A 27,449-nucleotide genomic window follows, 5' to 3' on the forward strand; every position below is an offset into this window, starting at 1 on the left:
TACTTATTTCTACAATTTGGATATTTGTATAATTGTGTTTTTTTTAAAGATTGTGTATTTGTCTGCCCATCCAGTCCTGATGGTTAATGGTAAACAAACTTGGCTTGCTGTCCTTAATGGAGGCTCAAACCCGAGGCTCGGCTTAAGTGCCGCGATCAACCCATTGTGGTACTACCTAGAGGGAGAAAAACAGAAATAGAGGAGGAGATGGGGAGGTGGAGGGATGCCGGAAGAATTGACGCTGGGACGGTGCAATGACAGCTGCTTATACAGACTCTCAGTGATGATTGACAGGACTGAATGATTAGGCTCCTCCTTAACCTACGTTTGGAACTTCATTTCAGTTGTCCATTTAAATTTTTTACGTGCACAAAGTCTATTGTGACTGCGGCTTTATGCCATCAGGTGACAGCAACTGTCTTTTATAAAGTAAATCTTTAAATCAAGCAATCAATCATTTAGTTTAAAAACTAAATCATTTAGTTTAGGAATTAAACAAATGACTGTCTTTAAGTGAGTTATTGAACATTCACTCAACAGAGTCGTTCAAAAATCCATTCAGTCTTTGAGTGAGTCATTGAACCATTCACTCAACTAGTTCATTCAAAAGCGCTTAATAGTTTAGTCCTTGAGCAAGTCAGTATATCATTTGCTCAAATGATTCATTCGGAATCACTGATTCATTCAGCAAAGCTGTACTGTGTTATACGGACCTATTTTTGTGGGGGGAGAAAATATTTTCTAATACGCAAGTTACTCGTTATTAACTACCTGCCTGTTGAACTGTGTTGTTAAAACAATGGTCTGAATATCAACACAGCTCTGATTAGCTGCAGCTGAATTACAACTGTGTTGACATGTGGAACAACAACACTCATTTGTGTGATATGGCTCACCAGTCTGGCATGGAAAACAACACAAGACAATCTGCCCAAGTGATTAAGCAATAATTATGTTGTGCATCAGTTTAACATTGACCACAGCTCTGAAAAAGGTAAATGTTTACATTAAGCACCTCTCTAACATCCCTATGAAGGTATCTTCCATGCTAGGGCTATGTTTGGATGTCCATATAGGATATATTCACCTCTCACCACATGGAGTGGGTTTGTAGTGTCTGTATTGTAGATATTTGCTCCACTCTTGATCCTTTAGTCTGAAATGGGTGCTCAGCGTTACAAACAACCGTGTTGAGTCTGTGCCTGCTCGTTTCTGTACAGCCCCACAAGCTGTAGTTCACACTCTAATGTCTATGAATATGATTCCGAGGTTGAGAGTGTCTGCACTGAGAGGGTTGTTCATCTGCGGTCTGTGCAATATAATATTTGCCTTCTGAATTTAAAGGTGATGTTTGGCCTCTAATTTGTCGATGTCAGAAACAGCTTTTGTAGATGCATGTTGTTGTTAATATCAGCCATTTATAGGCTGATTCACTTGCAGTCTGAAAAATAAGGTTTTGTTTTTAACATCCTGACTAGTTTAATAGAGCAACATTGACTTAACCAGTAGCGTATGTTTGGGGCGAAACTATCATTTGTAAATAGTCATTATTTTTGCAGTTACGCTCTTTGAGGCTACTGCCGCAGAAATTACACACTTCAGCTTCAAGTGTGAATTTAAAGGAACACAACAGCTGCATTCACTAACTGAATTTTGTGGGTTTTACCCTGAAGCTTTATATGCAGGTACAATAACAGAGGAAAAATCAATCTTGATCCATTTGTGCATGTGTAGTCAGTCTGTAGACTCAGGGGAAGGAGTCTGTGGGAGGCATTGAAATGCCTTTAAATGTTAATATTAGCTTGACTTCTTTAGGGGAATGAACGTGAAATGATGGTGTTTACTGTACATGTTATTAGCTATTTTGCACACTTTGGCACAGGAAAGTGTGTGTGAGATGTGTAATTCCTTCAGTTAAATACATAAACACGGTTATGTGTTAAACCTGTGGCAGTGTTGCAGTCTCATGAAAAAACTTAATGATGTGCTCCAGTGAGCTACAATGCTATTCAGCAGTTTAGGATGTTGTAGCTGAGTATGCTGCTTTCAGGCTAGCATGGATTTTTTTAAAACCTGTTTGTTTACCTTTTATTTTCAGTTTGCATAGATGAGCTTTTAATGTGGCCATCAATTTAGAAAGAAACAAAAAGCAAAAAATAATATCATTTTTATTATACGTAGTCCCTAATAACACACATGTGGTACAAGATGTCTGTTCAATGTGTTTGTTCATTATTGGACATTACGTTAAGCATGTGCTGTACAATATGTTAATAAAATATCTCCTGTTTGGTGTTAGAATAACACTTTTTTTAGCAGTGTTTTTGATGTTAATCCACAAATCTTTCAGATATTTATTAAGTATAACAAGTATAACACTTACATTTTTGGTTCATCTGAAATCGTACATTCTGTCATTATTTACTCACCCTCATGTTGTTCTAACCTTTACTGTATGACTTTTATTTTGTGGAACACAAGTTTAGCAGAAGGTTGATGCTGTTATGTTGACTAGGGTCTGGTTGGCTCCAAAAAATGACACAAAAACAAGACTGAAGCCATATGATAGCTTTATGTAATGAATAAACCAATATTTCCAAAACTATATAGACCTACTGTACAATATTGCAGTGTTTCCATAGTAAGCAGTAAATGTAACAGTAAAGACTATTACATTGGAAAGCTTTTATGCTTTACAAGAAAATTCTATTTCAAACAAACGTTCTTTTGAACTTTCTATTCAAAGAATTAAAAATAACGATGATTTCCACAAAATATTAAGTAGAACACTGTTTTCAGCTGTGCTAATATAAACAAAACAAAAAGTGTTTCCTGAGCACCAAATCAGCATATTAGAATTATTTCTGAAGGATCATGTGACACTGAAAACTGGAGTAATGGCTGCTAAAAATTCAGCTTTGTCATCATAAGAATAAATAACATGTAAAATATATATTTACGGTTATTTTAAATTGTCATATGTTTACTGTATGATCTGATTTAATCTCAGACCAGGGTCTGTTAGGCTTAAAAATGACACTGAAGTTTGAAGTCTAAAGCTGTATGATAGCATTATGTGATAAACCAAAGTTTATAGTGTTATTGTGTGAAAATGTTACTGTTTCTTTAAAGAAATTCATGTTGGTTTGGAAAGACATGAAGGTGAGTAAATGATGACAGACATTTATTTTTGGGTGAACTAATCCTTTAAAATAGAACACTGTCCAGATGATGCGCTCTACTACAGATATCCTGCTGATTTATGTGCGCTCACTGGGTGAAGCTCAATATAACTATTTATGTCAATGGTTCAATTATCTTTAAAGTTAAAGAGCAAATCATCTTCCCTTTTCCAGGTCAGTGGGGCAGGTGTATGGGAGAAGAATGTGGAACTGGCGGGGTTCAGTCCAGGACGGTGTGGTGCATTCACTCAGAAGGCTGGACCACGCACCACTCCAACTGCCTGCACTCCGACAAACCCGAGAGCCAGAGGCCTTGCTTTAAAGTGTGTGAGTGGCACCAGGACCTCTTCGAATGGGAGGTTTCAGAATGGGGACCGTGCGTTCTAGCCTCATTCCAGTCCAACGAGCTCAAACCGAAGACGACGGAGTGCGTCACGGCCCAGCACGGCATCCAGAGGCGGAAGGTCCACTGCGTGCGCACCACAAACCGCACGGTGGTTACGGCGAGGATATGCGAGTTCTTTTCTCCGCGGCCGGCGCTCGAACAGGCCTGCTTGATCCCTTGCCCTCACGACTGCATCGTATCTGATTTCTCCTCCTGGTCCGGCTGCAGTCGAACATGTGGCACGGGTCTCCAGCATCGGACCCGACACGTTCTAGCGGCGCCAATGTACGGAGGCGCTAACTGCCCCAACCTCACCCAAACAAGGACTTGTGCAAACCTTTTGCCCTGTCCGGTTGGGGAAAGCGAACATCACTACAGCCTTAAAGTCGGCCCCTGGAGCGAGTGCAGGCAGCCGCAACACAAAGGGCTCTGGATGAGCGGAAGGACCATGCTGGACTTCACCACAGGAGATACGGAGAGGAACACTGTCAAACGACACATCCAGAGCTCCCAGCACCACCACCATCACCACCTCCACCACCACCACCACAGCCTCAAGGGCTTGGACGTGGAGATCGGCTACCAGACGCGCCAAGTTCGTTGCATGCGCAGCGACGGCAAGAACGCCATGCTGAGGTAAGAAGCCATGAACGTACGCGGACGCATCTGGCGTGTCTATTCAATTTACAATAATCTGTGTACAAGCAATGCATGCCTGAGAGACAAACCCTCTGAGAACATAAACCCTTTTAAGGTCCCTAAATCCCAGATTATGCTCTTGAAAGCAAGGTACTGCTGCTGCTGCTTGTGTGAAAGGAATTGCTGTGCCGCTGGATTTTTGAAGCGCTCTGTGAAGTGGGCCTAGCTAAATCGGTTAGTCCTCCATTAATCTCCTTCCTGCTGCCGTACTATACAAGGTGAGCAGACAGACATGCCTCTGGCAGCACGGGAGAGCCGGGCCTTTGAGCAGAACACGCTATGGCGTGATGGAAAGGATTGAATTTACTCTTTTGCTGCAATCTCTGCATCCACAGTATGAGTTTGGAAAGACGGTCAATCACTGTTACGCTGTAGTTTGTGCTTTATTCTCATTTCGCTCTTGGTACAATCAGAAGTCGCTGAGATGTAGCTCATCCTCCTCTCACAAAGAGTATGGATTTCCCGCAAACTGAGGATAATGAATGCTGGAACTAAGGCAGGCTTTGAACATGACTTTAAAGATGCCTCCTTTGCAAAATATTGATTTGCAGGCAGGCTCTCCTGATAAAGGTTTTAAGTCTCAAATGTAGACTTTCATGTCTTTGCTGTATTTTACCTGTGTCATGGTGCTGTCTGCTGCCGCTTGCTATCCAAAGTAGTTTATGTCTACTAATATATATATATATATATATATAGGGCAGGGACAGGGAAAAAAAAGCTGTTTCAGCTGTTTAATGTGATTAAAATATATTCAAGTTATGTCCCAAATGACTTATTATGCACTAAAAATTCAAGTATATGAATTCTAGAAGCTTATTTTGTCATTCACCTCCCCTTTCGACAGTTGAGTGCACGAAGTGTCCAACATTCTACACTTGATTGTTTTGGTTAAATAAGTGCTTCCTTAGTGCACTTTTTCAGAGTGAACACACTACTGTGCTCACTACAATACACTATTTATACTACAAAATGGCATAGAATTGTGCAAACAGGTAAGTACCTAAAGGGATGCATAGATATTGCACTTTCTGAAGCTATGCAAATGGTTTTTTACTTAGCATGAAAATTAATTAGAAAAATAACGTTTGCATTGAAAAGAAGAAAGAAAAGACAGCTCTCAGTCCAAAGTATTGCTGAAATGGCAATTTTATCCTTAGGAAGTTTATTGGATGCAATTTTTCTAGAAATAAAATGTTATATAAAATTATGTAATTATGTACAGTAAATATGTTTTATATGGTGGATTACGGCCTTGTATGAAGTGCAAAGAGTCGTGTAACTATAAGAGCGTAAAGCAACAGTTCTTGACGTGTCAGTTTAAACAGACTGTAAAATGGGGATCATCTCTTTTAATCCTCGTGTCAGGTGAAAAAAAGCTGCTATGCTTTGACATACAAATATCTTCATTATTCACACTTTTGGCATTGTCACCTGTCATTGGCTTATGAAGACAAAGGCTTATGAAATTAGAGTTGATGTAGTGAAACTTTGCATTGTGTCATCTGTGATTATTTCCACTGAGAGCAAATCTATGTCTGGCAGCAAGACCTGACTGTGTTCTGTCTGCATATGTATGTTTTATATATGAATCTTAGTTGGTTCAGCGACTGAAATGTCTTTTGTCTTTCTGGTTTTTTTCTCATTCCATGTTTGTTTAATATGAATTCTCAAGCATCCTCATTCACAGTTCAAAGTGGAGGAGGGTGTTGTGGGGGTATGTAGAGCAGAATGGGGTCTGACAGGTTTACTACAGGTGTAGCATAACAAGAGAAAGGCCGCGGTGTTATTTTACAGCGAGATGGAGCATTCGCTCTAATTAACATATTCATTTGTGAATCCTACGTGCATGCTTAATGAAATGTAGTGATTTGAATATTTCCCACCTGAGTTCAATTTCTGCAGTTTTTCCAATTATAGTCTAATTATCATTTAAAATGAAGTGAAAATGAATGCTACACAAACGGATTAGGATATACACAAGTAATTGAATTGGGTGACTTATATGGATGAATTGCTAATTAGATATCCAATTTGTTGTGCATTTATTCATATTTCATACTGCAGATGTTGCTTCGTAGGACACAAAGGTGAATAACTCATTTAAATATCCTTCACTTTACATTCATTACACTGTCTGGTGTCTGCTATGCAAAAAAAAAAAAAAAAAATCAGATGCACTCGTTTACTGTACCATCACTCAAGCATTGCAGTATATTAAGAAAATTTGAACATCTCTGACTAATTATTAATTTAGTCTTCTCTTGCCACAGATACTCTACTCATATTATTAAATATGCAAATTATGCACTGAAAAGTTGGCTTTTGCAAGTTTGTTTTAACTGAATCACAAATTACATTCATTACACCCTATTAAATAGTAGCAGTAGAGGAACAATTGATGGCATTTATCTCATAAAACATATTCTCACTGTGTGCTTTCAACTCTAAATGACATGGACTTTCATCTGCTCTTTTTGGCAGCATTGAAACGTTTGAATATGTTTTCCTTGTGCCTCTCATTCCTAATTTATTTGTTTTCTTGTTCTTAGTCTTTGTACCCTTGACAACGGCCCTGGAACATTCCAGTCGTGCATTATGCCCAGAGACTGCGAGACCTCTGATTGGTCCGTTTGGAGTCCGTGTTCAAAGACATGTAGGGCTTCAGATATGTCGCCTGGTTTTCGGGTCAGGACTCGAAGCATAACGCAGACTCCTATTGGACTAGGCAAAGAATGCGCCGCTCTTGAAGAAAAGGAAGCCTGCAACATCATCGGAGACTTGCTTCCAAACTGCCCTAGGTTTGTATTTTAGCCTCCCAATAATAATTCATTTCCTACTGTACTTGAAAGTCTAAAAAAAAATGCACTAAATGATTTTTCGAGTGTTGTGTTCAAGTATTTATTTACTGAACCCCTGTTGCATCCGAGCACAGCAAAGATTAGAAGAAGCTAATTAATGAGATTAGGTTTTTGATCAATAGCAGCAGACTGTTATTTCATTAAAAGCGCTGCTTTATGCATCATAACACTTTGCTTAGTCAATGCATTTTCATTAGTAGATGGTTTCCTACCGGAAAACAGGAAGCTAAGCCTATTAGTATCTTTCAGCGGCAGCTCACTGTGTCCATTTATCCAATGCAACTTTTGAGAAAAGCCCAGCACGATATAATGAGACTATAGGGCCAAAACAAAAGAAGTGTGTCTCACCACAGCGGGCGTGTGCTTTTGTTCTCCAGGTATGTGTGGAAGAGCACAGATTGGGGGGACTGTCAAGTGGCCCCTCTTCTCAGCCAGCAGGACAGACGGCTTAACAATGTAAGCGTTCTCTGCGGTGGAGGGATTCAGACCAGACAGCTGTACTGCGTCCAGGTCCCAGACAACTCCACCCCTCATCACAGAAAAGAGGGTAAGGATCAGTGTCTAAACGACAGTAAGCTACGGTGGTGTGGATAAGCGCATTCCGTGCATCTTTTCGGCTGCAGATGTGTTGATTTTCAAAGGCTAATTCATTTTGGTTTAAGAAAGCCTTACTGAAAACTCTTTTGGTTAGCCATTTGCATTGGCTGTGTGTAAGATTAGAGGTAGTTAAAAGGGAGTCACCTTGCTCTGAAATGAATTTCGAGGAGCTGCACTAGCCAGTGAAAGCAGCGTTTGGATGGATTCGAGCGAGGCGTGCTGAGCTGAGAAAGGCATACAGATGAAGATGTCTCCTTTCAATCAATGTTGTTTGGGGATATAGATCAATGAAAATCAACAGTGGTGTTTGCTTTCCACCTGACCCAGAGGACTCTCACACTAATGTTAACAGAGCACAGCCAAAGTAAGACTTTCAAGAGGTTTGCCTAAACTTTTGAACACTTGTTTGACAAAAGTCACATTGAGAATCAATGCAATTCAAAGTCACTGCAAAATCATTTTACTTTCTTGCTGCATGTTCCTGGTTTTATTGGGAACTGTTCATCCAGTACACTTCATTCTTGAACAAAAACAAATTGCATTAACTTTCCTGTCCTCTCAAACAACTTTACTTTTCCACTGATGTCTCTTAGACCATGCAGACTATTGGATAACATTAATCAACAACCAAATAGGTATTTAAGGGTTGTTTTAACAAATTCATATTAAGCCTGGCTTCATTCTGGTATGTAACACTCTCGTTTCACAATCAAACACATTTCTGATAGAAAAAACAATATCTCACCCAGTTTTCACGTTTGAATACCTTGTTTCACTTTGGAGATGCATGAAATTTCAGAATTAAAATGTTGGAAACCACAATTTCTTAAAATCAACTGCAAGCTCGCACTCAGATCTGCCATCCAATCAACAACTGATGGATAAAACCAAGTCCCTTCCCTGTATTTTGTTTTCTTATTTGATAATCTGTTTCATGGACTTTAAGCTAAATACTTGCATTGGTTTACATAGGCTTTGAAATTGATTTTATTTTGTGTGGGAGTTGGTGCTCAGCAGGAAAGATCAGAAAATTATACTTATTAAGCTGAATTATATTTTGCCAAGAAAAGTTCTAGCTAAATTTGCCCAACATATGGATTCTTTCTCTTTATTCCTCTATAGTGTCTAGGCCGGTAAGTGGGCGTCTGTGTACAGGAGATTTGCCTTCTGCAGTGCAGCCCTGCTCCATATCGTGCCCACAGCTGTGCCTGCTCTCATCCTGGTCCTCCTGGGGGGCCTGTCTCCACGACAACTGCATGGAAACACATGGACGAAAAGGTGGGCCAACATGGGAATGAAATGTCATCAATGGAGAAAAAAAACATTCTGCCCCTTTAATTAATAGAAGCTATAAATTCCACTTTAAATGTGCGTTTAAAATTGATGATTGGTACACCACTCCACTGAGCTGAACCCAGAGGTAACAGAGTATCTAAAACTGACAGCACTTCTGGTGAGAGGTGATAACATCTGTCACTGAAGCGAGCTGCCAGAGTACTGCCCTATAATGAAAGAATTTAGCAGAGGGCAGACTGATGTCACATGAATCAGTCATACATAAGTGGCGCTTTCAGTCAGAAATGACTCATTCTGGGGAAGAATTGTAAGAATAATCCCAGCTTTAAAACACTGATGCACTTTTATCATTCACCTGCTTTACTGAAACAAGATGAATATTCTGGACTAGAGGTGTGAATATCTAAATTATGAGGTTAAAAATGTGAAAATAATATGATATAATGTTATGCAATAATTTTATCATGTGGCAGTAAAGACATTTGTAATGGTACAAGACTTGGCAAGTAAAAAAGTAGCCTGAACAAATAATTTTTAGTAGAAGTCAGTTTAATTTTTTGTTTGAACTGAACAAAAATACTCTAAACATGTAGCTAGCAAAAGTTGTTTTGTTTACCTTAATTACTTACTCAAGTATTTGTTCACAACTTATCCAAATGTTCTCCCAACTTTTCAAATTGAGTCATCTGAACAAACAATTTTACATTGAACAATATTGCACAAGTTCCCAGCATGCATTGCAGAATGAAAACATTTTATGTTATTTATTATTAAAATATTATCATTGTTTTAAATTTTACTGGCTTAATTTATGCTACTGCTGCTGTTGTCACTGTCAGTTAGCTCTCATGTGAATGAAAGTTACTGTATATGTGCATCTCATAGCAACTTGTTTAATGCATTTGTCTATCAGCATAAATGTTTGCCTTTAGTTTTAAGAGGCAAATACTATCCCTATTATGTACAGGTGCATCTCAATAAATTAGAATGTCGTGGAAAAGTTCATTTATTTCAGTAATTCAACTCAAATTGTAAAACTCATGTATTAAATAAATTCAATGCACACAGACTGAAGTAGTTTAAGTCTTTGGTTCTTTTAATTGTGATGATTTTGGCTCACATTTAACAAAAAACCCACCAATTCACTATCTCAACAAATTAGAATACTTCATAAGACCAATAAAAAAAAATTAAAAAAAATTAGTGAATTGTTGGCCTTCTGGAAAGTATGTTCATTTACTGTATATGTACTCAATACTTGGTAGGGGCTCCTTTTGCTTTATTTACTGCCTCAATTCGGCGTGGCATGGAGGTGATCAGTGTCTGTGTGTGGTGACTCTTGATGCCTTGACCCCAGCCTCAGTCTATTCCTTGTGAAGTTCACCCAAATTCTTGAATCGATTTTGCTTGACAATCCTCATAAGGCTGCGGTTCTCTCGGTTGGTTGTGCATCTTTTTCTTCCACACTTTTTCCTTCCAATCAACTTTCTGTTAACATGCTTGGATACAGCACTCTGTGAACAGCCAGCTTCTTTGGCAATGAATGTTTGTGGCTTACCCTCCTTGTGAAGGGTGTCAATGATTGTCTTCTGGACAACTGTCAGATCAGCAGTCTTCCCCATGATTGTGTAGCCTAGTGCAGGGGTCCCCAACCTTTTTTACACCGCGGACCGGTTACGGTTTGAAAAAAATCTTGCGGACCGGGGGATAGGGTCTTTAAAACAGCTCTATTCATTTATACTGTTATCAGTACATGTTGAAGTAGATTCATCTCTTGTCTCTGAGATAATATGCGCTGTTAATGCAGCGTTAGAAAACTCAGTCAGTTTTTTTACTTTCACTTTCTGTATGACTGAAGTTAAAACGTTCACTGGCATAACTATTGCGCAAAGTTTGCACGTTGCTTGTGTGATATTCATTGTTCTACTGTATAAACTACATGAATACATGAAAGAGGAATCAATTCGGTATGCCGCAGTGTCTTGTGCACGCTTCGGGTGTGTGCGAGTACAGCCCGCAAGTAATGAATTGAGTTCTGTTTCGTTTCTTCTTGTGGTTTTAAATAGATTGAAAGTGTAAATTGGCAAATTAATCTGCGAATCACATGCCGAACGGTGGGGTCTGGACCTGGACCGTATATCACGGATCAACTGCGATCCGTTTAAGCCATATGACAGATCAGAGCAATCTTTTATTTACTAATTTAACCATCGTCAAATTGCTACTCGATATCAATCGCATAAAACTAAAATAAAGAGTAATTAGAAAAATCATTTACGCACAATAAATAACAGAGCGTCATATCTATACACATTTTCCCCAGAACTTTCTCGCGACCCGGTAGGAATTCTTCCACGGCCCGATAGTGGGTCGCGACCCGGTGGTTGGGGACCTCTGGCCTAGTGAACCAAACTGAGAGACCATTTTGAAGGCTCAGGAGATCTTTGCAGGTGTTTTGAGTTGATTAGCTGATTGGCATGTCACCATATTCTAATTTGTTGAGATAGTGAATTGGTGGGTTTTTGATAAATGTGAGCCAAAATCATCTTCAATTAAAAGAACCAAAAATTTAAACTACTTCAGTCTGTGTGCATTGAATTTAATACACGAGTTTCACAATCTGAGTTAAATTACTGAAATAAATGAACTTTTCCACAACATTCTAATTTATTGAGATGCACCTGTATAAGGCTTTGAAAATAAACATAAATCTAAAAGAAAGAGGATTTGTTAAAAAAAGATTAGCATTGCTAAATGCTAAAAAATCTTTGTTTGCTCTGACAGATCTTTTAACATTTAGTAGACTGACTTTTATTCATTAGATGAACTAAAGTTTTTAAGTTGTCGGTTGCTAGTTGAGTTAACTAAGTTGATTGTGATAGGTTGCCTTATTTTTTTGAGTTAGGTCAACTTTTTTTCTTTACAGTGAGTTCATTCTGTGTGATACATTAAGATTTCTTCTTAAACTCTTGAGACATACCACAGGTCACTTTTTTCCTTGCAAGAAACCCATCTGAGAAGGATTTGCTTTTCATGTAAACTGATTGCTGTCTAGAAGATTTTGTAATGTGTTGTCCCAGTGGGACTGTCTGATAGTTAGGGTGTCTAGATTCTCTTTTATTCATTGCTTAGACTGCACCTTGTTAGATAAGAGTCTGTTTACTGTTTTCAAGCCCTTCACCTCACTGCTGTTTCTGAGTATCGTTTGATCTTTGATATTGGAGGAACAATGCAGAACTCCAGAGCCTAGAGCTTTCATAAATAGAAAAATGAACTTCTTTCCTACTCATACAAATATATTTCATCAGAGGAGCCTCATGGATTTGTTTTTTAGTTGTTTTATTAACATTTCCAGTGCATTACAAATCTACAATTGCCCACAGTCATTTTTTTATCCTCTTTGTGTCATCTTGGGTGAATGTAAGCGTGTGTGGAGGAATGAATTGAACACCGGCTTGGTAATGATTGTAAGTGGCAAATTCTATCCAGCATTAATGTGAGTAGGGAGCATTGAAGTGGGACTGATAAGGTTCTGAAGTATTGGAAGTGAAACGCTGCCTGCAGCCCACCAGTCTTTCCCATGAATAAATCCGATAGCTCCCGTGAACCTTTCAATTATTAATATCCGCAGGGATGTGTCTCCACCAAATTGTTTTTCACAGTTTTGAGGAGGGCATTGGCCATCCAGGCATTCCTTTTGGTCCAGAAACAGGGCTGTTGGTGTGTGAACTGTGTCTGCATGCATGTTCTCCATGGGAGTATGTCCTCCACTATGCTGCTCAGGTGTAGTTTCAGAATGATGTGTAGTTGTAATTTGTTCTTTTATTGTCCTGGGGTTGAGCTGTTGTCATCTACAGAAGAGGAATGCTGCTTTTGGCGCTCAGGAGTGCAGGAAGTTGTTTGTTACACCTTCAGTCTGTCATGTTGTGTCTTCAATGAACAAAACATGCATTTTAGTGCATGGGCTGAAGTATATATTGAAATATTGATATATATTTTGTATGTGTGCGCATGTATATAAAATTGAATATTTGGTAACGCTTTATTTTAGGGTCTCTTAACTAGTTGTTTATTAGCATGCATATTACTAGAATATTAGCCGTTTATTAGTAGTAATTAAGCACATATTAATGCCTTATTCTACATGACCTTATTCTACATCCCTAATCCTACCCAACACCTAAACTTAACAACTACCGCACTAACTATTAATAAGCAGCAAATTAGGAATTTACTGAGGGAAAAGTTGTAATTCATAGTGAACAAGTGTTCCCTATTCTAAAATGTTACTGAATATTTTGTATTTTTATAATGAAATTTATATAAATATATAGCTAAATATATATATTATATATATATATATATATATATATTGCAGGAAATATATTTTGAGGCATTTTTTATTTCTCACTTTATTTTAGCGCTGTTCTCTTTCCAGTATATGACACCTTTCTGAGATGACAGTAAAAGTTATAAGTGTCTGTATAACAAATATGAAGGCTTTATGGATGATGGATATCATAGAAATAATTTTAAACAAATGAGTTTCATTAGCGCAATACGTCCCTGTAAAAATACAACCAATTCCCCCAGAAGTGGGGAAGGTTATAACAATAGTACTCTTTATGCATGACACTAATTTATACAATTTGGAGAGAAATAGCTAATTTTTATATGCTTTAATTTGTAGCAGACACATATGGGAATATTAAATCAATGTTTAAAATGCATATCTTAAAAAAAAAAACAACAACTGAGCTGCAGAATTTGGAAACAAAATATGTTACAACACTCTCCAACAGGACTGTTTCTATTGGCCTATTATCTGTGGAAACAAATGTTAGTGGTTTATAAAAGTTATAAAACAGATTCATGTTCACTGATCCCAGAGAGAAGTGGGCATGTTTTTGCAGAAAATGTGATTGTTGTGAGTATGTTCCCAAGAGTTTTATGGAATCATCTTTTTATGAATTCTGAAACAGAACAGACGTATACAGAATATACATCTGTTCTTAGATATAGGGTGTTATTCATGTCTTCTCAATTATTTTGTGATAAGTGAAGCCAACTGGTAAGTTTTGAATTATATGTGTGAAACATTCAGATGTCTCATCACACAGTACACTCATGTCTTATAGAGTTTCCCGTTTTTTGTGTCAAAGCAATGTTGAGAGCTATAGGGTGAAGGCTTGGGTGACACTATGATTTTCCCAGGGCTGCCGAGTCAAGCCCCCTGCTGGGGTGTGAGATCAACCAAATCTCACTACTGGCATGCACATAGTCAAGGAGCAAAGATATGAGGAGTTAGTATCTACTCATCACAGATCGTAAACAGGATCAGATGGTATCCAGATAGCTAGCATCCCACCCTCATGTTAGTCATCAGATCATCTTGTTTGATAAATTATGCTTGGAGTAGTGCCTGATTCATCTTTTTTCCCGCTTATTCACTGTACTGTAATGCATATTGATGTCGGCCAGAGCTGGCTTTGAAAACGTATGCCAATTTATGAAATATTAATTAATGCTGGCCTAAGAGTTTTTTTTTTTTTTATTATTTCCCTGAAAGGCTTGAATTAAAAGACGATGATGATTTTCTAGCAGCACAATGCATTTTTTTTTTTTTTTTTACAAAAACAACGTTTTGCCTTCATCTTTAACCAGTACTTTTAAGTGTTAAATGTTCATATTCCAGTGCTAGTTCATTTATGACTGGCGTCTCAGTTTGCAGTCATAGCTCATAGCTTTACAAATGAGTAAATGAAAAGAGTGTATTCAGGCAAAGTACAGCAGAGCAGGAGTAGGAATTTATTCTGCTAACAAAAGCTGTGACAGAAAGCCTTTTCAAATGAGTTTCTATTACAGGCTTATTTAGCCACCACTAGAATTTTAGTTCAGAAATCACTGGCCAGAACTGGCACTCATTTTCCCTCACAATACCCCTAATCCACCTGTCTCTCGCTCTGCTCACAGGCTACAGGCAGAGGAGAAGAGAGGTGCTGGAGGAAGGATCAGGAACAGAAAGCTGTGCCCATCTCCTGGAGTCAATGCCCTGCGAGGATCCAGTGTGCTTCCTGTGGCAGGTGCAGTCTGAGGGCACTTGTGTGCCCTACGAAGGGAACTGTGGAAATGGAACCAGGACTCAAATTGTGGCTTGCGTCAACTCACAAGGTATACAATCAAAATACTTGTATTTATTGGAATTGCATATGTGTATACACTACCATTCAAAACTCATATATTTGAGTGATTGTGAACACATGTTTGTTATGCAGGCCAAGTTGCACACCACGAGGGTAATACACTAGTTTAAGGGTGTTGAAGTAAAGAATAATTGACTTCGGTCCGTTGAATTCTTAGAAAAATAATGCACACCCGTGGTGGTGATGTGGCCGTTAAACCTCAGGTGTGCATTATTGTCTAATAATTCAATGGACCGAAGTCAATTATTCTGCTCATACTATGGTTACCACACCTCAAGACATCGATCAGAGGATATATTTAAAAGCATTTGTCTGATTTTTCTACATAAAACGCTACTGTGAGTAGGATTAATTTCTTCCGCATCTCATCCAACGCCTCGGTTGCAAATTCCAAAACATCATTTTAGACCTAGTAACGGAGGCTTGAGCCGTTGATAGTAGACTAATGCAGTTAATAACTAAGTTATGAGAGAGAGAGAGAGAGAGAGAGATTAGCTCTGTGAGTCTGTGCGTCTCTCAAAAGTGTTCGGCAGCAATGTCTCTAGTAATAGTAAAACTTTAAGTTCATTTTCTTCACGAACTGCGCCGTTGTTGTTACCTCGCTTGTGAGAAGTCATGTAGTTTTTAAGTTGTTAAACTATGTTACTGATAAAATCGTCAGAGTAGCGCTAACAACATTAGAACTTATGTGCGTCTAAGAGCGGGAGAGATAGAGTATGTGCTTTCCATACATAATAAAACGTAATTTTGTGGTAAAAACATGGAAATGATCTGTCGTTTTTATCCTATTTATTTGTTTGGCCAGTGTCGTTTTGGGTTTTGGTTCTTTTGCTGTTTTAGGCTGTAAGGACCTTTGAAATAGCTCAAATCATTTGGCGAAGTGATATGGTCATGTAATGCGGTCAAGAGCTGCCTGGAACTATGTTCGCCGTGCGTTTCCCTGAAAATAATTGCACACCTTAGAACGTTTGTCAGCCAATCAGATTCAAGCATTCAGCGGCCCCGTAGTATAATAAAGCATAAGCAACAGAAATAGTGCTGTTTTAGACAGCAGCACTAATAAATTGTCATATCAGACAGATTCTAATATCCATCCGTAACAAAAAGATTGCATTATTTTAACAGAAGATAGTAATGCAGACATGTTTAGCTAGTGTCTGCGTATTCCATTAGAACTCTGGATGATTTGTATACTTATAAAGCATTCTATTATTGAGAGTGATTTAATAAAGAAAATGCTTTTAAGAGCAGCCATACACATCGGTTCATGTCATGTCCGTATCACACAGTTTCATCAGTGCATTACACTAGCTGATATATGGCTATAGAGCTGTCTGAACATGTTTCTCTCAGCAGCATGCTTTGGAGATCAGTTAGTCTGACCCATTTTAACCAAGCTTTGTAATTTATGAGAGATGCCGTGAAGATGAGGAATCCAGTAACGTGAACTTGATGAAGCCTTAGCGAGACCCTAATAGCCCATCTTTACAACCTGTGAAACTAATTGCAGCCTTTTTGCGTGTTTTATTATTGTGTTGTAATAGATTATGGGTGGCTATATTAAGGAGGCTGGGAAGAATCCAGTTAAGTTGACTAATTAGTGTTCCTGAGAAGAATTGACGCACAGGTCTGAAAGGTGCAGGTGTTTGAAACTGGCGTAATTAGAACCAGATATTTTTCTCATAATTCTTAAAAACACATCAGATGTGTAATCTTAAGTTAACACCAGTGTCAAATACTCTATTTGATATTCTCCACACCTCAATTGATAAGCTAATTGATGCAATTTGACACAATCAGGTGTTTTGGGGGGATGAGAAAGAGTGTCTTATTATTTTTTCATTTGTGAATTCATTATTTCAGACTCGATGACTATAAAGGGCCTCGGTGTTATTATACAAATTTGGTTTGACCTCATTTTCAGAAGAGCAGCTTTCTCATTTGAATACACTGCTGCTATGCGAAATTTAATTACCCAGTATTTATAGGTAAAACAAATTTGTGTTGCAAAGAAGCGAGTAATCATAGCTAACAGCATCAAAATGGCTCTCTTGATTTTGATAATTATGTTGATGAGAAGTCTGGTTAAATTAAGCGTGAAGTGTCTCCTTCGCTCTATTGTTTAACCTTTCAGCACAAACCTATGCAAGAGACTGACAGAGTAATGAAGGATTTTTGGGCACGTGTTGTTTTCGGTGTAGCTTTCTTGACTTCCTTTTGCCAGAGTTAATTGGACTCTGGAGGACTAGGCATTTCTTCTGTTTCTGCTTTATTTCCCAAGAATGAGCATATTGATGCATGGATATTGGGGTCTGTTCCACTCTGACCATGAGAAGGGGCATTTTTCTCTACACTGATGTTCAGACTGCTCCAGTTTACTGGCCAGTTAAAGCTCATTGCATAGTGATCTATATCCCTCTCTTCTGTATTCAAGGGCAGGACGGAACTCTTTTTACAGTCTTTACAGGCAGCACTCTTAAGAGACACCTGCCATGCAGTGCACAGCCTGATTGAAATCCAGCTACAGCCTTGAATGCCTTCGTACATCTCTAGAGTATGTACACTCTGGACTACTGGACTTTCAACTATCTACATAAAATCTGGTCAACACTGCAGATAATTTTGCCCAAGAACTGCCTGTTTAAACAGAAGGGCACCATCTGATTGACATGTCAAGTTCCCAAAATCGGTTTGTTTTATTTATGTGATGTTTAGGGGTGTTTATAGATACTTGTTTAAAAAAAAAAAAAAAAAACTGAGAGCAAAATAGAATAAGCTGCTCATGGAGATCTTCTTTTTCAAATATTTTTGTTTGTTCGTTGTAGTCATAGTCGGAATTTCATACTTTAGTTACATAGCTATATGTAGATCCTTTTGAGGGGGTTAATTAACTCGTTAAATCTGTGTTTGTTCCTTGTTTAAATCATTTTCAATGTTTAATTATCGTTATGAACATTTTTTGTATTCTTGGTATCATTGACAAAAACAAAAACCCTTCGCTAACAAACATTTTTGGCAGTAATGTCATTGATTAGATTAACACTGACTTGCTGTGAAGCGTCTCAAACTAAATTCCTCAAACTTTTGAAGATTCAAAGCAAGGAATGTAAAAGTTGTACAAATCATGCAACTTTTTGTGCAGCATGTAGCATGGGAATATGTTTCTAATAGAACAACAAAAGCATATTCAAACTGAATAGAAGTGGACTGCTATATCAGCTGGTATTTTAGCATTTTTTAATTATTAGTAAGTTTTTCTGTTTGTACAATAAGTGTCAGAAGCAGGACTTTTAAAATGATAGCACTGGGACCTTTATTTTGATAGCGCTGAGCCTATGTGTGCATCTTTGTTTAACAGTTCTGCATAATAAACTATATACAGTATCAGTTATTTCCCAAGTAAATTTTATTTTATAGATATATAGACAGACAGACGGATAGATACACAGACAGACGGATAGATAGATGATAGATAGATAGATAGATAGATAGACAGATAGATAGATAGATAGATAGATAGATAGATAGATAGATAGATAGATAGATAGATAGATAGATAGATAGATAGATAGATAGATAGACAGACAGACAGACAGACAGACAGGTAGGTAGGTAGGAAGGTAGGTAGGTAGGTAGGTAGACAGACAGACAGATGCTTGATGGATAGACAGACAGATAGACAGACAGACAGATAGATAGACAGACAGACAGACAGACAGATAGATAGATAGATAGATAGGTAGGTAGGTAGGTAGGTAGGTAGACAGACAGACAGATGCTTGATGGATAGACAGATAGACAGACAGACAGACAGACAGACAGACAGACAGACAGATAGATAGACAGATAGATAGATAGATAGATAGATAGATAGATAGATAGATAGATAGATAGGTAGGTAGGTAGGTAGATAGGTAGATAGATAGATAGACAGACAGACAGACAGACAGACAGACAGATAGATATTGACATATAGATTTGATATAAATATTTTGAGCAGTTTATGTCCAAGCTTCTACTGAAAATTGTGTTCACCAACATGGGGTTTTCAGTTTGACGAATGAACAGCTTGAATTGTCCAGGATGTTGATCTCTTAGACGCACAGCAGCATGGAATGACTCCAGGGAACAAAATAAAGAAGACAGCACTTTTATAATGGCTACTATCAAAAACATTCTATCAAAGTCAAAGAATCTCCTGTATCAGTGGAATTAAATAATGTTTCTGATCCTGGTGCTGCAGTAACCTCCCTGTGTGAACCTCTCCATATGTCCAGACCTTTAGTTCTCCAGCAGCTAACCCACGCTGTGGGCAGTCTAATAAGGGCTCTTGTCAGCGAGGATCTCTGAATATCAGCTCCAGGTGTTTCTGCTTGCCAGCTTCTCTTAAGTGTTCAACTCCGTCGGGCAAACGAGGAGTGGCAGTTTCCATCTCTGGACTCTGTAGCAATTCCGCATTTCCTTAAAGGAATTCAAATAGACCAGCGAAGTCCTCCGAGAAACAGAATTTGTTCATTATTTTCACAGCACTTCAGGTTCAGTGTGCAGCGCCCGTGTTCATTTACTCTGATGACAGAAGCTCTATTACAGCAGGATGTGAAGTGAAAAAAGTCATAAATAAAGCAATTCCTCTGTCGGCTGCGAATGTTTTACCGCATCCTATTAGAAATGCTTTTATTTATTTTTCACTTTCCTTAACATTTTCATACCTCCAGCTTCGCAGTGCTGACAGTACGATGGGGTCTGTGTCACTTAGCGGCAGTGTGATGGCACATCTGAAGTTCTGCAGCATTAGAGCTCGTGTGTCAGTCAGCACGCTTCAGCCGAGGCCTATCTCTAAAGCGACATATTGAGGAAGTCAGTCATTTAACTTTGTGTCAGCAGCATGTTACTCAAATGCATTGAATCCTGTAGTAGCGCTTGTAATTTTATGCTGGTTTATGACCTCAGCGTTGTAGTTCTGCAGCACTGCCAGAAATTCACAGACCGCATGAGAGTGTCAATATAATATCAGAACCAAGGTCATCTTCTTTCAATGTTTTTTTTTTCTCCTTTTCCCCCTTAAATTCACAGCAGGCTAAAATCGTTGTGACCTCTAGCTAATCAACGGTAGGATCTCAATGTAATTATAGCTAATGTCAAACCCGACACAGCTTTAATCGATGCATACAGGGCTAGATCGGCAACTGGTAGATAGATGCGAGAAAATCAATTACAAAATACATGTGAAACACACAACATGTTGCTATTATCTCGCTTTCTATCTGAGGTCTTAGTATTAATGAAATCTTTCATCTTTTCGCATGTTTGCTGATATCTTGACTGTGCAGAACAATAATTAATAATGTAATAATGTACATTACAAGTTATTACTAGTGCTGCCAAAGTTCATATATATTAATGCATGCAGTTTATCAAATGTTTAATTTATTATTTATTTGGTAACACTTTACAATAAGGTTCATTAGTTAACATGAACTAAGCATGAACAATACTTCTACAGCATTTATTAATCTTAGTTAATGTTAATTTCAGCATTTACTAATGCATTATTAAAATCACAAGTTGTTTGTTAACATTAGTTAATGCACTGTGAACTAACAATGAACGACTGTATTTTTTATTAACTAACATTAACAAAGATTAATAAAGAGTGCAATAAATGTAGTGTTCATTGTTTGTTCATCTTAATTAATACATTAAGTAATGTTAACGAATGACACCTTATTGTAAAGTGTTACCATTTATATATATTACATTGTATAACGTTTACACTATAACTGAATGGTGAGTTCAATTTATAAATGGTTAATGGTTTAAAAAAGTTAATTTTAAATCGGTAACACTTTACAATAAGGTTCATTAGTTAACTACATTAGTTAACATTAACTAATAATAAACTGCACTTATACAGCGTTTATTAATCTTTGTTAATGTTAATTTCAACATTTACTAATACATTATTAAAATCTTGTTAACATTAGTTAATGCACTGTGAGCTAACATGAACTAACAATGAACATCTGTATTTTTATTAACTAACGTTAGCGAAGATTAGTAAATACAGTAACAAATGTATTGCTCATGGTTAGTTCATGTTAGTTAATACATTAACTAATGTTTAACTAATGAACCTTATTGTAAAGTGTTACCTTTAAATCAAACCAAGACATGCCGTTTAAGAAAAGTTGCATGCTTTGTATGACGAAAAAAGTCAAAAAGTGAAGTATTACCCATAAAGTGTGAGGAAAGTTATTTCCTCACGGTAACACTTTATTTTAGGGTCTCTTAACTAGTTGCTTGTTAGCATGCATATTACTAGAATATTAGCCATTTATTAGTACTAATTAAGCACATATTAATGCCTTATTCTACATTGCCTTATTCTACATCCCTAATCCTACCCAACACCTAAACTTAACAACTACCTTACTAAAGATTAATTAGGCAAATTAGGAAATTATTGAGGGAAAAGTCTTAGTTAATAGCGAATATGTGTTCCCTATTCTAAAGTGTTAACAAAGTATCATAGATTTGCATTTCTTTATTGAGTTTTAATGCTGCATGAGAAATGTTAGACAAGGAAACAGGTTTTATCCAGTGTCATTATGTTAAACCCTACTGTTCACAAATTTGGAATTGGTAAGACTTTTGAAAAGCCCCTTATGCTTGCCAAGGCTGCGTTTATTTGATCAAAAATGCTGTAAACAGTAATTTTGTAAAGTGTTACTATAATTTAAAATAAGTGCTTTCTATTTTCACAATTTTGATGAATTTTCAGCATCATTACTCCAGTCTTCAGTGCCACACGATTCCTCAGAAATCATTCTAATATGCTGATTTGCTGCTCAAGAAACATTTCTTATTATCAGTGTTGAAAACACTCGTGCTGCTGAATGAAGTGTGGAAATCATGCAACATTTTTTCAGGATTCTACAATGAATGAAAGTTCAAAAGAACAGCATTTATTTGAAATTGAAATCTTGTTTTAACACTATAAATGTCTCTTTTGATTAATTGAATGCATCCTTGCTGAGTGGATTCAAAAATAATGTTATGGACCCCAAATCTAATATTTAAATTGTAATTTAAATATTGATATATACGAATTACATATTTCAATTGACAGCACGCATACTACAGCACCAATGCACTTGGAGCCTTCTCTATCTGGCCCATCACACATGCTTTAGTCATTTCTGCCGTTCAAATGCTAATACCATTTGCCAGGTAGCCACGTGGGGTGACAGGATGATGTGCTGATCAATGTGAACTGTAATCTATGCAGCAGATTAGAGGTTTGCCGCTGTGTGGTCTGTCCCAATAAGGCCATTTATCTCCTCTGAGCGTGGTGTAATCAGGGGTGCGTTTGATGGATCTCACAACATCTTGCCCCTCTCTGCTCAGAGCTGGAGAAAAACACGTGGCACTTCATGGATGAGCGCTGAGCTCTGTGCTGCTTTCAGAGAAGACCAATTTAGACACTGGCTAGTTTTGTGCTGGAAAACTCCTGAAGCTGTTTGTCATACATAGCCTTTCTGGTAAAAAGGCCCTATTTGGACAGAATTTGTTTTACACGGGAAGGTGGCGTTACTAATTATTAGAGCTTCTCTCTGATTTTAATCTTTGTCTGTAATTACAGACTGCACATTTCTGTGCTGGTAAAGATTATAGCTTTTTTACCTAATGTAAAACAATCTGAAAAAGTAACCAAAAATAATAGCAGTTTTAAGGACATGCTAATAAAAGCCTTTAAATCTGCTCTCAGCAACATGTCCAGCATTTAAGTATATTAAGTAGACATTTGTCAGTGAAAAGACACATTCATGACTTTTTCTGAGAGATAACGCTTGCTGTTCCGAACTTAAGAATGCAAAGCATACAGGGTTTTTTGTCCTGAGTTTTTATTGAAAAGATGGTAGACTGTACAGCCTTGACACTTGCAAGAGGAAAATAGGGAAATTCATTTCATATTGTTCTTTAATGCACAGGACATCTGTTACCCATGTAGAGAAAGAAGAAAGGATTCTGATTTCTTTTGCTTTGAAAAATAAGAAAAGTAGCCTACGTAAGTATGTAAGTTCAAGTGGTAAGGTTTATGTTTGTGTTTGTTCAGACTGTGCTACCTGCCTCGGTTTTTAGAACACATTTTCCAGAACAATAAAAGCAACAAAGACTAAATACATTCTGTTGATTTTTTGCTTGAAGTTCAAGACAGTTCCTCCAAATAACCATAGACAAGCAAGGGTGCATTAAAAATATAAGAAATTATGTTTTTTGTTTAAAATAAATGCTGAAAAAATGATTCTGTAAACTCGCAATTGTGAGTTATAAAGTCAGAATTGCTGGATATAAACTCGCAATTCTCACTTTTTTTCTCAGAATTGTGAGATATAAACTCACAACTGCGAGTTAAAAAGTCCAGTTCTGGGAGAAAAAAGGACTAATATTTTCTCAGATAACTCGCATTTCTGACTTTTTTTAGTTTATATCTCGCAATTCTGATTAAAAAAAGGTCAGAATTGCAAGATGTGAATTCACTATTGCGGGAAAAAGTCAGAATTGTGAGATAAAATTCACAATGACCTTTTTTCTTTTTTATTCAGTGGCAGAAACAGGCTTCCATACAAAAAGAATCAAAGAATCCAAAAAAAAAAAAAAGCATAATGTTTTCCACAGATATATTAAGCAGCACAAATGTTTTTGATAAGAAATTGATGAAACATTGAGGATAAGAAATGTTTCTTGAGCAGCAAATCAGCATATTAGGATGATTTCTGAAAATTGAGCTTTGCCATTACATGAATAAATTACACAATAAAATATAATAAAACAAAAAACTGTTTTTAATTTAAATAATATTTACAATATTGCTGTGTTTTGATCAAATAAATGCGGCCTTGGTGAGCATAAGAGACTTATTTTAAAAACATTACATAAATCTTACTGACCCCAAACATTTGAACGTGAATATGCTTGAATATTTCCTCAAAGAAAATAAAAGGAAAAGCTGTCACTGGGGCAGTACCAAAAAGGTACAAATTTTTAAAAGGTACACATTGGTACCTTATTTACTGTACCGCTGAAGGGTGCATTTAAGTAACTTTACATTTAGTCATTTAGCAGATGCTTTTATCCAAAGTGACTTAAAAATGAGGACAATGGAAGCAATCAAAATCAACAAAAAAACAATGATACGCAAGTGCTATAACAAGTCTCAGCTTAACGCAGTACACACAGCAAGGTTTTTTTTTTAAATTATATAATAAATAAAAAGAAAACAGATAGAATAGAAAAGAATAGAGCAAGCTAGTGTTAGAGTACCTTGAAGATAAAAATTAGCACCTAAAGTTAGTACATTAAACTTGTCCCCCGCGGACCCACCGGTGGGTCCCAAATTGCATCATCAAACTTATTGTAAAAAAAGTTGTGGAACAGTGACCTACACGTATATGGTATCATTTGAAAGCCTAGAACCTCAGCTTTCTTATCCATCCCATCACTTTTGCATTTATGTTACATATAATAACATAATAAAGTCTGAATTTACCCCCCCCCCCTCGTGAAGATGACCTAATAATATTCACATTTGTATCGCTCAAACTTACCAAACGTTGACGAGTCAAATATCAAATGAAAGCTCTCATTCACCAAAATGTGATTATGTAGTTTATTTCTTTGATCTAACGCATTACAGAGAATCACAACAATGGAAATTATTTCTGTGAACAAACAAACATTTATGTCACATTCCTGCTCCGATTACTACTTCCTTGTGCTAGAAGTGGCCACAAACTTTAAATCAGCTTTTAGATTAGGTTGCTATCTTTACAATGAGACCATGCTTGCTTGTCTATGAGCTTGCATGGCCAAACTACACCCTAATGTGTCTCAGATGAGAGTATTAATGGAATTGAAGAAACGAGAACACATTACACCGGTTTTAATGGAATTACATTGGTTACCTGTGCACCAAAGGTCTTCCTTCCAAATGAAGTGAGAGAGTCAACTAGTATTTAAAAAGCGTGTTAAGACGTACCTTTTTACAGTTGCTTATGACCAAAATAGTGTGAAGTGTGCGTATTATATTTGTGCGTATATACTTACATTTGCTTATACTTTTTTCTTTTTAATATTCTTATGTTGATGTTGTTTTTAATATTTGTTTTATGCTTGTGAAGCACTTTGAGTTGCATTCTATGTATGAAAAGTGCTATACAAATAAATTATTATTATTATTATTATTGTAGATGTGCTGATCAATACATGCAATGTAGTTCAATGGTGCATTTTTGACTAGTTTTGCCTTAACACATTTGTGTCGATGGCCGATTAAGTCATCACGTAATGTGTCATATGTCTGAAAAGCCCCCAATCGGCTCTGTCCAAAGAGACATCGATCAAACTCCTAGGCCAATCCAATGTTGATTTATGCCTTGCCAAACACAACGGAGGAGGGCGCACTGAATGTGAAATGGGCACCGCCCCCTAGCGCGCTAGCAGCTAACTTGATGCAGATTTGAGATACTTTGGATTTTGAACAAATGCAATAATAATTATGAATTATTCCACTCATGTATTAAAATGTAAGGTGTTTTGTGAAAAACAAGACCATTTTTATCCATTTAGCCCAATGTATGTGGGTAAGGGACTGTTTTAAATTCAGGTATGCCTGATCTGGCAGAATGGAGGACATATTGTCTCTCTTCCATTAAATATCCATAACTTTTTTTTTAAATGATACAAAGAAACATTTTTTTTTTTGCCTGTTTACTGGCACCTAGTGGAATCAAAATAAACGTTCTGCAGGGAGATGGACCAAACAGATCTTAAACAACAGACTTTCAAATAAAAACGTAATTTAAAAAAAATCTAAATTAGATCATAAAATTCTGAAAAATACAATACAAAAATATTAATTATTCCACCCGTGTGTTAAAATTTATGATGTTTTCTATGAAATTAGATCAATTTACTCCAATGTATGTGAGTAGGGTGTTCTTTTAAGTCCAGGTATGCCAAAATCAGTAAAAAAATGCAAAATATGCTACAGAGCTCAAGTTAATGTAGCATTAATACCTTAACGGTACATAGCTGTACCTTTCAAGAAGGTGCGGCCCCAGCAACAGCGCTCCAGTGTTAGCTAAATGCATTTTCCCATAACCTACATATGAGTGGCTGTAGTATACAAATGCTCCTGGGCGCCATCCTGGGCGATTTTTATAGTCATGGCTTATCCAAACATCCAGATTAAATTGCTTTATAGACATTTCCTAAATCAAATCCCATTCAAGGTTTAAGGAAGTCTTGCAAGTTAAAACACTTGATTGGAGACCGTCATCCAAAACACCACATATTTCAGCGACCAGTACGCTTTTCCTTCCAGCAGGAAACACATTATTTAAATTTACAGCTGTTTGACTCTCAGTAAGAGTCATCTGCATCACAGATGTCGGCACGTGCTGTTTTAGCAAAGAAGACGGTGCACACAGTTTTACTTTGTACAGCTTCTTGGTTGTCATTTAGTAAGTGATGTGTCAGGCCAGTGTTGCGCGGCTCTAAATTATGAGTGTTGTGAGTTAGCTGACATGATTGAGTGCATCGATGCAATTTCACTGCGGGTGACCAAAAAACACTGTATCGCACTGATGGTTTCTGTGCTCTGACCTTAATTCCATCTCAAAATTGAACGTTCAAGCTTTCAAATAAAGGTTAAACTTAAAATTTAAACTCTGAAAGGGCAATCCACACCGCATGATAACACTGGGTAGTCTAGAGGAGCAAATCAGAGGGGAAACACAATGGCACTTGGACTCGCATGCTATTGGGATATTATTATATTTTTGAGAGCAAGTTTCCAGCGATAAACACTCATATATTAATAATTCAGGAAGGACCTGGAGCTGGGATCCATTTACAGTTTCTCCACACATGGCAGGTGCTTTCTGCTTTTCAGGCATTCCTCACTCAGCCTGTTCTAATGCAGGGTAGATGCAAACCTCACATTTTTCCACTTAACTTTTTATGATACGAGTATGACTGGCAGCTGTGTTTGGGTGGTTGAGCAGAGAAAATTACGACTGCTCTCTGCTAAATCCGTCTATACAGAAGAGTGCCTGTTCCATGACTAGTTATTCACTTTCCTTCATTGTTGTGTTAGATGATAATGAGGTTTAGAGCTTCAACTCTATAGTTAATGGCCACTTATAGTTTAGTGCATCTGTATGAA

General features: G+C 37.2%; 1 protein-coding gene across 6 annotated transcripts in view; it reads left to right on the forward strand.

Annotated features, from left to right (window-relative positions):
- The window catches only part of thsd7ba (thrombospondin, type I, domain containing 7Ba), a 250,151-nt gene that overhangs the window by 138,658 nt on the left and 84,044 nt on the right, over positions 1 to 27,449 (forward strand). For all 6 annotated transcript variants that reach the window (XM_058788088.1, XM_058788086.1, XM_058788091.1 and 3 more), the window contains 5 exons: positions 3,357 to 4,203; positions 6,816 to 7,064; positions 7,502 to 7,671; positions 8,844 to 8,999; positions 14,991 to 15,188. In XM_058788088.1, coding sequence (XP_058644071.1) covers positions 3,357 to 4,203; positions 6,816 to 7,064; positions 7,502 to 7,671; positions 8,844 to 8,999; positions 14,991 to 15,188 — 1,620 coding nt within the window. The remainder of the gene's footprint in view (positions 1 to 3,356; positions 4,204 to 6,815; positions 7,065 to 7,501; positions 7,672 to 8,843; positions 9,000 to 14,990; positions 15,189 to 27,449) is intronic.

Source organism: Onychostoma macrolepis, chromosome 09, assembly GCF_012432095.1.
Source record: "Onychostoma macrolepis isolate SWU-2019 chromosome 09, ASM1243209v1, whole genome shotgun sequence".
Taxonomy (NCBI): Eukaryota; Metazoa; Chordata; class Actinopteri; order Cypriniformes; family Cyprinidae; genus Onychostoma; species Onychostoma macrolepis.